This window comes from Clytia hemisphaerica, unplaced genomic scaffold (genome assembly GCF_902728285.1).
Source record: "Clytia hemisphaerica strain Z4C2 unplaced genomic scaffold, Clytia hemisphaerica genome assembly, whole genome shotgun sequence".
Classification (NCBI taxonomy): domain Eukaryota; kingdom Metazoa; phylum Cnidaria; class Hydrozoa; order Leptothecata; family Clytiidae; genus Clytia; species Clytia hemisphaerica.
The window spans coordinates 840,650-852,113 of record NW_027103553.1 but is presented as its reverse complement, the minus strand read 5'-3'; the positions used below and the strand labels follow the sequence as shown (position 1 = coordinate 852,113).

Below are 11,464 nucleotides of genomic sequence, written 5' to 3'. Positions count from 1 at the left end.
AAGTGGACACCGGCCTTAAGCAGCCTAAGCAGATCAAGATTTCTAGGGGATAATTTGTTATACAAAATTTCCAGGGGAAGGGTTGGTTAAAAAGTATTTGCCAATACCCCTGTATAATTTTTTTTTGAGATAGCCTTTTTCTTTAAGGCTCGATTAATTAAATGATGACTTTCGGCATAATGAAATTAAAAGATAAAACTTGACCTATTTTAATAATCAAAGGGTATGATTTCCCCTGAAAATGGAAGCCTCCTAAGCTCAAATGTGTATATATGCAATAAAGACTAAAACATTGCTAAAACTTTTGAAGTTCTAAGAAGAATATAAAATGGACAACCATTGGGAGATCCCCAGGAGTTCGGGCAAAAACCCTTTAATGGGCTTAAAGGAGGTTAATGCTCTAAAACTCGACATCACATTTGTTTTCGAGATCACAGGAGTTCGAATAACTGAACACTTCCTAATTTAACTTGTATCAACCTAACCGTTTGCGTATTTGGTGTGGGGCCGTCCACGTAATACGTACGCACTAAGAGGGGGGAGGGGGGTCTTCTCAAAAGCGTATGCTTGCGTAAAAGGTCGGATATCCTGGTATCATCAAAGCGACCTGTATCACGTGGTAGAGGCTGACAAGTAAGGATGTACTCCCTGGTTTCCACTGTTTTAAACTGCGGTAGTACTTTATCGGAGAAAGCTGATTGCACGTGACATTCTATAAAGAAGAACTTAAACTAACTAGCCATCCCGGCGTCGTCATCCGAGACAACACTTTACTATGATAACTAAAGCTTGCTTCGCTCTCTGTTATATTTGAGAAAATAGATGTATTTTTTGTACTTTTATCAGACAGTAAACGGTTTCTTGTATTTTCTAAGGAAAACGAACAAACATATTTTATTTTATATTTTTATATCGCATGATGAATGAAACCTTTAAGGTGGTAGTCTACCCAAAAATAAAAAATCATCGAAAAAATTGTCGAATTCTGGTTTTTGGGTGTTTTGAGATCCTTAGGTCTTTCTGAACATCTCCTGAAAATTTCAGAGCTATATCTTTATCATTCAGGCCGCAGTGAGCATTTTTATCCTGTTGGGTGCTTGAAAAATCGCCCTAGCAACAGAAAAAATCCCGTTGCTAAGGACTTATTTCTTCAATCTCGGCCGAAACATAGCAATGTGATACGCCAAAAGAAAGCTCTTTTTACGCCCTTTTCGGGCGTCAAAATATTATTTTCCGTGGCATTACGTAATCCTTGAAATTAAAGATGGTAGCTGCAGTAGTGTAACACATCAAAACCAGCTGAAAAGCAAGCTGTAAGCATGATTCTGCAGATTTCTTGGCAAGTTTTAGATCAAAACATAATCTCTTTGATTGAAATGATTTATTTAAATGAAGAATGGACTCTACCGAATCTATAAAGTTGCTCTACATTGGTTGTGTTGCTGGATTTCTGCGAAAAACATTTAAGTTGTCGGCATTTTGTTTTGAGCATATAGACAGTGTGCTTTTGGTGGCTCACATAATGTTTTGTAGTGGATTTAAATGTAACTGAGATATTTCCAAGCACAACATGATGTAACAGAGATAGAAATGTGCATTATAATGAACTGGACCTAACTTCTGGAGACACACATTCTCATCTGACACCAGCCATTCATAACCGCCTAGGCGGTAACCGAAGCAAAGGCGCCGCCTTCGATCAAGCCAGCTCATTGTCAATTCAAGTCTATGTGAATAAAAATATGCACTAGAAAAGTTTCCATGTCTACAGAGAGTCATGCTGGAATTTCAATGAACATTTTGTCACACTTTATGTGGCTGTTTTCACCCAAATTTGATGTTATCGCAAGATTACCGCAAAGTTTGCTATATTTACGTAACTTTAGCGCAACATGTTTTTGTTGATTTTTGGATAATTTATCAATTTTTGTGAAATGTTTTACTTTAACTTATGAAACCTGACTGGTTTGATGAGTATTCAGTGAAGAAATTTTTTGAAAAGAGCTTTCCAGCTTAAAATGTTACCCATTTTTGTCTTTTTCTTTGATTTTCTCAAAAACGCGTTTCCGGGGGTTCGCAAACACCTTGTCAGAAATATCTTAGGATTGAGAGTAGCTACAGACTTGAAATTTTCAGGGAAGTTTCCTTACATGATTGTGCATTGAATGAATGGATTAAAAAGTTTTAAAATTGGTTTCCTGATTTTTAATCTCAAAAAAGCGTTTTTTTTTTTCAGTTTCTTACCCCCTGGAAAAAAAATTTTAATATTTTTTTTCACTCATTCCAGACCTTTTCTAAATATTAGTCATTTAAAAAAAAAACTAACTTCATAGGTCAAGCCGACTATTCAGAAAACCTGACACAAGCAAAATAAAGTATTTTACCCCCTGGCTGATTTTACCCCCGTCTTTGGTTATTTTTAGAATTTTTTTTTATTTTTAGAAATGTTAATAGTTGATATACATTTCCTGAAAATTTCATTACGAAATGTAAAGAAGTTCTTGAGTTATTGCAAAAAATGTAATTTGTTGACTTTTGAAATCTGGCGGTAGACTACCACCTTAAAATTAAAACATTTTCCTGTATTTCCAATAATGCAGAGAAAATTTCTTACGTGGGAAATTAATTGAAAGCAGATTTTTTATTTCGCTTGCGAAAGTATTACAATAGACTTATCGAAGTTTTTTATTTTTCTAAAAAAGCGATGCATTGTGGGATTGTTTCGGGAGTATAACAATAGAAATCTCTTAGAAATTCCTCGAGGGAATTCTATTGTAATACTCCCGAAACAATCCCACAATGCATCAAAAACTTCAATAAAGTCTATTAGTGTTCGCGGGAGTGAAAAAAAATTATCACAAAACGGAAAAGAAATCATTCTTGGTCACATTTCTTTCAGTTCTGAGATCTTTTGGTTGTAGATGATGTAAAATTAGTCAATACGTCACTTTCAACCAATCAGAGTTACTGGGTCCGTGGAGAACATTGCAATGGTGCATACTATGAATATGTCATTTTGGAGAAGTAAATCCGGTATTACCGATTAAAACTAGTCAGTAGATGAAAAAGAGTATAGATTGGTGTCCCTGTCCGTTGTGCTGTCCGTTTTTATTCCTCGGTAATTTTGGCATCGTATCGAATTTCTTAAAAAATTTCTCTTTTTGTATCGAGATTAAGTTCTACAAAAGCCTTTCACCCCGGAGGGTACTCAAAGTAAATGACTTACCAAACGTGCAGCACTTAAGGGCCAGTTTTTCAAGGTTCATCTAGTGCACCGTAAGGGTATGTTTTGACCAGTGCTGCACTGTAAGGGTAGCAAACTACTTTGTTCCTATGAAAATTTTCAAATGAAAATGAATTCTTCCTTCGTAAGGAAGGAAATTTAAACTAAATTATTCAATGGCGTGCTACTCGTGCTCTTGTTTCCCATTTGTATGTCTCAAAAATTACCTTTCTGAAAGGGAGGTGTTCGATTGAAAATGTCTGATGAAGAGAATGATGCACTGTAAGGGTGTACTTCTTGTCGGTTTCTGCACTGTAAGAGTGTCAAACTTCGTAGCTTATCCCTGCACTGTCAGAGTTCGATTTTGAAAGTTAATTTATTTGGGTGAAACGTATGGTCATTTTCAGAACAAGTCCCCCCCCCGGACTTTCGAGTTTCGATTGATAGGTTCTTTTTCCTAGTAAAGCATTATTTGTTCATTATTTTTATTGCTCTTGGTAGTCAATTTTATGTTTTATACAATATAAACAAAATTTTCGACTTTCAATCGTCTTGTTGTATTTTCAAAAGAAAATTACCTATACAGTAACAATTTCTTGTAGTTGGCAAGGAAAATCAACCATAAAGTTTCTTGTATTTTCCAAGGAAAATTACATTAGACAATTTTTATACGTTATATGAAAATTAACTGAAGTAATTTTTTGCTACTTTTCCCATGTTGATTTTTAAGAAAAATCGCTTCAGTTTTAAAAAAGTATTAAGAATAGTTATTTTGAAAGCTAATCGAATCGAAACTGCCATTTTAATCTATTTATTTGCAAGGGAAAGAAGATCTTGAATTGCTAAAATCTACCATAGTCAAGATTATTCTCATGCTTGGAGTACATTAACCATCGTGGCTTTGAAAATTTGATATTTCAAAATTAAAAGGAATTTCAAAAGCTCTTAAAAAATTTCAAAAAAGAAGATTAGGAAAAGAAAGCAAAAATTATAATTTCACGGCTTTCATCTTAAGGCTAAAAGTTGACCAATTGAAATAAAAATCGCTAACTAAAATGCTTCATGCGAGAATGGGAGAGTTCGGATTTAAGCGTATTATGATATAGATTCTGAAAATAAAAAGACCCTGTGTTTTAGGAGATTTACAAACGTGCACCAAATTTATTACAGTTTTTACATAAATTATCAAATTTAAGCTATTTACAGTTAATAAGAAAAATTCTAAAACTTCAAGAAATACTCGCCCTAAAAGATAATAGATAATTGGATACCAATGAACCAAAATTCATAAAATTTATGATGTAATGTTTTATATTGAAGCACCCGAAATCGAAATAGCTATGGCATTTGCCACTAGTTTTATTGTTTAAATTAAAAATCAAGGGGCACACACCCCGGTCCATTTCAAGGGACGGTAGAAAATTGGTATGACTGAGCAGAGTACAATCATAAATTTTAACCATATTTTCAAAATTTTCTACAGCGAATGGTCTGGAAGCCACGATTGCTTGATATAAAGCAATAAACTTTTAATTTATACTATATTACACAATCTCAAAAATATATACAATTAAATCATTGGCACTTTAAAAGGTATATTCTTTCCCAGACAAATGACTTTTAGATTTACTTTTTATACTGACTTTGGCGAGTTGTCTTGGTTTTTTCTTTGGTTCATCCTTCAATGGTGTTGAAGTTGATTCTACCGAAATGATCGTTCCTTTAATTTTAGCTTCTCCGATATGATTGTTATTTAAATATCCATTGCTTGCTTTACCATTTTCAAGACGATCTTCCTTTTGTTTGTTATTATTGACATCATTATTAGTATATACAAAAGTTAATTGTTTACTTTCAGAACTTGGTGTTGACGCACGACTGGGCGTTGAGAGGCCACTTGGAGTCGACGTCCCTGAATCTGAGCTGTTAGGAAAGGGCGAAGGCGAAGGTGAAGGTGATGGGCGGGCTGATTGTGAATATGTTTCAAGCATACCAAGGTCAAAAGTTTCAGAAAATATCGAGGTAGGGCGGCTTGTGTTTTCTTCATGTAGAGCACCCAGCAGGCTTGATAAACCGCCCATCCCTCCGCCACTCTCTTTTTCTTTTTTCTTGGATTTACGCCCTCCGTCAACTTCCGATTGCTTCCGTAATTTTTTATTAGTGAATCCTGTCAATGCTGCCAATGATTTCTGTAGAAATAACAAGAGAAAGTTATTGCCTCACACCTACCTTAAAATCCAGTCACTTAAGGCCGGTCTCCACTTGCGCGCGCTGCAATCGCACCTTTTGGCTTCAATCCTTTTGGCTTAGGAAAAAGATTACGTCATAGAAATTTAGCGCGCGCTCGAAAAAAAGTTAAACACATTTCAACTTTTTCAACCGTTACGTCAGATCATGCCGATGGAATTGCTTCATTTTTCTTTTGACCAATAGCGTGGTAGCTTTTCTCGCAAAAGTGCGATCGCATCGCGCGCAAGTGGAGACCGGCCTTTAGCCCGACGTTATTTTCCCCGATAATTGAAGGAAAAGATTATTTACTCATCTGAAGTCCTGTTGACTGTATGGAAGGTCACAGGGACACAGTTAAATAGAAAGAATTTACATAAAATTAACGTGTAAATACATTTTTCAATCATTACACAATGGTCGAACGTGCGCAACGCACTGGGCTCAATTTCAGTGGCTTCAAATTATTCATAGGCCCAATTGTAGATCCCCAGATATTTACCCAACGAACAAGTGTGCCAAATTTCAGCCAAATCCGACGATTTCAGATTCTAGCTCAGCTGAAGTTGAGAAAAACGCAATTCGGTGTATCAAATGATCTTGTACATAACATACATATCGGTCTGTTCATTCATATCAAACCGAGGTTGAAGTTTGAAAAAATGAAAACATCCATGTCAAAGGGCGAAATTGGGAACGGGGACGTGCCACTGTTCAGGATCCCTTTTTTAGGCTCTGAAAATATCTGACAGGGTCCCAAATTTACTAATTTTCAACATTTGTACCTGACAGGGTCGTCTTTTGGCTATTTTGGACAACTTTTAGGGTGGAAATTAGAAACTTTTTTCAATCTCTTGTCTACATTTCGTTAGTTTTGCCACTTTTCAGGGTGAAAATGTGAAAAGTTTTCGATTTTCCTTCCGACAGGGTCCCAAATTTACCAAAAATTCATATCTGACCACTTTTCAAACTACAGCGGCACGTCCCTGTCGGCCGTCAAGGTCAATGCCCCCTCCCGGGCCCGGAGAGAATATTTTGAAAAAAATAACTCTAATTACCCTGCGTTCTTTTGGTTGTGCGACAGACGCTGTGCCATTGTTTGTGTCACCATGACTAATACTCATCGACCGGTCTTCGGAATGCGAGTGATGTGAAATTTTGGGGCGTGGTGACACTCACCCACCAGGCATTGACATACTACATAAAAATGAAAATATCGTTTATATAAATTGTAATTCTATAAATTTTCATTTGGTCTATTGAAGTAGCAGGGGCAAGGTATACATACAAATGACAGTTAATATCTTGAGTTTTCCCTATCTGGAAGTTTTTAAATTGATCTATCGAGGTAAACATATGGAAATTTCGGTCTGATAGGTTCTTGAGGAGTTTAATAATATGCCAAACAATCTAGTATTTCAGGCAGCCTGAGATGAATGATAACTAAACATATTTTTCACGACCTAAGTTTTCAACCTTTGATATTTTGGAGAAATCGGTATCGCATATAAGGGATTGGTCAGAAGGTTGGGTGGAAGATATTTTTAAAAATTCTAAAAAAATTCACACCCCTCTAGAATCCTCCACCCCCTAGTAGATACTCTCTAACATTAGATTCTTCAATATGTATCTACTTGGTACACTACTTTTTCCCGACGTGAGTTTCACTACAAAAATAATGACTAAAACTTTACCTTCGAGCAGAAAGTGTGTTGTTCATACTTGATAAAAGATCCTGTAAAAACGAAAAATCAAACTTTCAGGTTGACTGATTGAAAATATCAAAAACAGGTAAGATTTGTGAAATATTGGACGACCAGTAGCGTGGTGGCAGGGGGGTCGGGGTGGCAAATCCCCCCCCCCCCCCAGCGGAGGTTTTTCAAAGGGGCGCCGAAATACAAAGGGTGCAAAACGACGCCTCTGATTACTAATTTCGGAGCCGCTTTGCTGTTTTACACTTTAGGTATGGCAACTTTTGGCCAGAAAGAGAGAAAACATCCCAAAATTTTAGTGCTCGCTTCGCTCACGTTATTTTTAAAGATATTTTCTTATCATAGCGGGCACCCAAATCAAAATCTTCTAAAATCGCCTCCCCAGTGTGCCCGAATTTTAGTCAACCTATCACGCTACTGTGGACGACTTTTTAAATGTTAAAATCTTACTAGAAAAGAAGGTGGGATACAGTCTGCTGATTTGAGCTTTAAACCTACCAATTCCATTGGTTTTCCTGTTTCGATACTGATTTTCATAGCAGAATACATAAGCATCATTTTATCATGGAATGGTCGTAACGACTCGTTGACGTAATATTCATGTATTTTCAATCCATCGTTCAAAATGTTCGACTAGAAACATAACAAAAAAAGTGTGTCAATTAATGGAAATTCTAATTTGGACAAGATGTCCGGTAGGTTATGTATGCACTTGGACACAGTAACGTAAAGTAGCAAAGCAATTTCAAAAAGCAATTCCAGTAACATTTTGCGACTTTTCCTGTCTCCTAGAATAAAGCTAGAATAGTCCTCGACTTTAAGGACCTTTCATAGGCCGAGATATAATGTATATGTAGTGTCGAGGCTTTCCGGCTTTCCGGCCGGAGTCATTTACAAAATTCCCCAGGGAATTTCCCTTCTGTCTACTTCTTCTTTTAGTCTGCGCCACAATTAGTTTTATAGCGTGAGATGCTAGACGATTCGATCTGCCTAGCCAGGGCGCAGTATGCAGTGCCGACGAGTCCCAATAAGGACGAAATGAATGTATGCTGCTCTGCTGCCACCCAAATCTCCTGAGAGAAGATAGTTGGACAAAAATTCTTTGAATTTCTTCACATATATATATATTATTGATGATTTGTGTGCCTTAAATGACAGAGATGAGTTTCATAATTGCTACAAACAGATTTACCCTAAAGAACTAGATCTCAAAGTTGAGCACCATGGAAACCATGCATCGTTTTTAGATTTAGATATCACCGTTGAAAACAATATTTATAGATATAAACTTTTTGATAAGAAAGATGCCTTTCCCTTCTTCATTGTAAGGATGCCACATGCCGACAGTAACATCCCATCGTGCATTTTTTATGGATCCGTCTTTTCAGAAATTTTACGGATAGCACGTAGCACACTCATGTTTGAAGATCTGACTCCTAGAGTCACTGAGCTTTTCATTCGAATGCGAAACCAGGGTGCTTCAAACGCTTTCTTGAAGAAGCAAGTTGTCAAATGTTTTTCCAGGTTTCCTGACTGTTTTATGAAGTATGGGAAAACCGTCGAAGAATTTTTACATATTTTCAAATTGTGAAATTGTTTCTTGTGTATTGTATGTGTGTATGTGTGTTTGTTTGTTTGTTTGTTTGTTTGTTTGTTTTTTTTTTTTTTTTTCTGTCTAAAGAATCAGCATTAGCATCGGAGGTATTCATTTCCTACTTTTCTTTGCCCTGTGCAGTTCTCCCGTCGCGGCACGCCGAACCGGGTTCTCGGCCAACTTACGATTCTATTCTTTTCAGTTTTTGTGTGATTTTTTCTATTTTTATGTAAGATTATGTTTGTTGTAGTGTCTGTTTGTTGTCTGTTATTTATTTGGAAGCTGCTGGTCAGTTCCTTTTTCTACTATGTTTTCCGAAGGCGACTGAGTGTGGGCCCTTAAACACGTGGAAAGTCACTATGCCAGTCACAAGTCTGGGACTTCGGGTTTTGTTTTGTTTATGTATTTATTTGATGTGTTTGCTTTTGTATTTGTCCCCCGGGGGGGGTACTTAGGCAAAAATGGGTGCTGGGTATGTGCGTGCCTTAAGGGTAGGGTTTTTCACCCTCCCAAAGTCTCTCTAAGGGTTACCAAAACAACAAAAGTCAAAATCAGTCTCTCTAAGGGTCGGTTTTTTCACAAACTCGGGTCAAAGAAAAGTGAAAAGTCAAAAAAGTGAGAACATTTTTAAAAAAAGTGAGAAAATTTTTCAAAAATTAGAGAAATTTTTCGAAAATTGGAGAAATTCTTTTAAAAATCGAATTTCTTTGGCCCATTATAGAAATTTTTTGTGAAAAAGTCTCTCTAAGGGTTGGGTTTTTCTACACTGAGTCTCTCTAAGGGTCACCTTTTCACCAAAATTCAGTCTCTCTAAGGGTAAGGGTCCAGAGGTCTGGCACGCACATACCCGACACCCATCAATCCTAGTACCCCCCCCGGGATTTGTCCCCATTTTGTATGTATTTTGATGAACTTACGGAAGTGTGTTTATCAAAAAAGTTTTTTGCAATTCATTGTTTCTCCACCATTACTTTTCTTCTATCTTTATTTGGATTAGGTTTTTCTTTCACATACCACTATTTAAATTCCCTTTAACTTTTTGCTAAATTACCCTCTGTTTCGGAATGATTAAAAAATAAAAAATACCAAAAAAATCGTAAATACACACAATTAACAAAAATATTCTTAACTTTTTTCGTTTTTATCAGTTTGAGTTATTTATATATCAATACTTTTCTTTTTCTAAAATGACAGATATTACATATCTTCACTATATTGAAAGTATAAAACGCCCGCAATAATATAATATAAAATAAACTAAAACGTAAAAACCACGGAACCAGCCGAAGAAACTAAAATAACAATGAGAAAAGAAATATACTTTCTACTAGACAAAGTTGCCACACCTTTGACACGTTTCTGCCACAACGTTGAAGAAAGTATACTAGAAGAGAAAAAACTGGGATTGGATTGCCACTATCCAACCCTGTGGCTCTCACACACATTTTACAGTTCAAAGAATAAGATGTAAAGAGTGGGGAAAGAATGAGAATCAAAAAAATCGGACTAGAACCCGGTTCGAAGCCCCGTACACCGTGACCGCTCACCGCGAGAGCTGGCGAACGAGTGAATCTTGAGAGAGTTGAAATCTTGAAAATTCTGAAAAATGACGAACTATAACCCGTTAAAGACTGCAATCTAACTTTGCGTTTTCAGCACCTTGACATCGCATTCTTTGTATAAAAACTTTGGCTTTAACTTTCAAGTCCTCGAAAAGTAACGTAGAACGAGCAATTCTGAGAAGTTCACCAACAAAAGAAGAATAAAAAATTGATTCTGGCAAGTATATATACCTGTTCTATAAGGGCTTCTTTCAGTTCTTCTACTTTTTCTTCGTCTTTTGGATTCTCCTCTAGATATTCAGGTGATAGAAATGCCTTCAAATAACAAAACAAAAAGAGTGAACAAGTTTGGTCAGGCAGATACAACCATCTTAACAATAAGATTCTTGAATACAAAATTCATGATATGCACCATTGCAATGTCTTCAAACATTACATCACTGACCCAATATCTGATTGGTTGCATATGAGATATTGACTGATTTTACGTCACTTCAACCAATCAGCTCTTTTACTATGGTGTGATGTCGATATCATGAATACTAAATCCAAGAAAAGTTAGCTTCACGAGACTGACACATGTCAAGATAGTTGATTAATGTCAAGATGTTCAATTCACGAAAATCTGTGAGAGGTTCCAAAATAGGTCATCTCCACTTACGCTTTGATAGTTAGCAATTCCTCCGTTGACATTTGCATCTATGACACCATTAAGGACCATGCTTAATTGACTGGCGTTCGATTTCATAAGAGGTGCGTAGTCATCAACTTTTGATTGAAGTTCTTTGTTTTTGGAACAGATCATTTCGATGGCGTTGACAATGGGCGGTAATTCAATCTATGAGAAATGGGAGGATGGAATATCATTCAAAGTCATAAAATCATTGGAAACGTTGATTTTCAAAAGCAATGTTTGCAATTACATTCTTTTCCGTTCTTATGCTAAAAAACAACCCAATTCTTTCAAAATTATATACATAAATTATCACCCTTTATTTTTTTTTGAGAAAATCCCTAGTTCAAACTTTAAAGGCTTATATCTCCGGATATAAAACGAGTTAGAAGCTCGTTCATAGCTCGTTGGATAGCTTAGAGTCTCCTTTCTTTTGGGTGCCTTCGGCATCGCCCATTTTAGTCCCTTACGCGG

General features: G+C 36.3%; 2 protein-coding genes across 7 annotated transcripts in view; both read right to left on the bottom strand.

The window, feature by feature from the left end:
• Positions 1–4,327: 4,327 nt before the first annotated feature.
• Positions 4,328–11,464, bottom strand: part of LOC136800382 (dedicator of cytokinesis protein 3-like) — a 31,726-nt gene continuing 24,589 nt past the window's right edge. For 3 of the 6 annotated variants that reach the window (XM_067057027.1, XM_067057025.1, XM_067057026.1), the window contains exons 15-19: positions 10,979–11,155; positions 10,549–10,632; positions 7,660–7,794; positions 7,144–7,184; positions 6,524–6,646 (exon numbers count right to left, since the gene is read on the bottom strand). In XM_067057027.1, the coding sequence (XP_066913128.1) occupies positions 6,625–6,646; positions 7,144–7,184; positions 7,660–7,794; positions 10,549–10,632; positions 10,979–11,155 (459 nt within the window). In that variant the 3' untranslated portion in view covers positions 6,524–6,624. Of the gene's footprint in view, positions 5,413–6,507; positions 6,647–7,143; positions 7,185–7,659; positions 7,795–10,548; positions 10,633–10,978; positions 11,156–11,464 lie in introns of those variants that run through there. The other 3 variants (XR_010845701.1, XR_010845700.1, XR_010845699.1) reach the window with 2 other exon arrangements.
• LOC136800411 (uncharacterized) lies at positions 4,810–6,573 on the bottom strand. The gene is made up of 2 exons (XM_067057070.1): positions 6,508–6,573; positions 4,810–5,412 (listed from the first exon to the last, which is right to left on the bottom strand). Exons 1-2 carry the CDS (start codon positions 6,571–6,573, stop codon positions 4,810–4,812), a joined length of 669 nt encoding a protein of 222 aa, XP_066913171.1.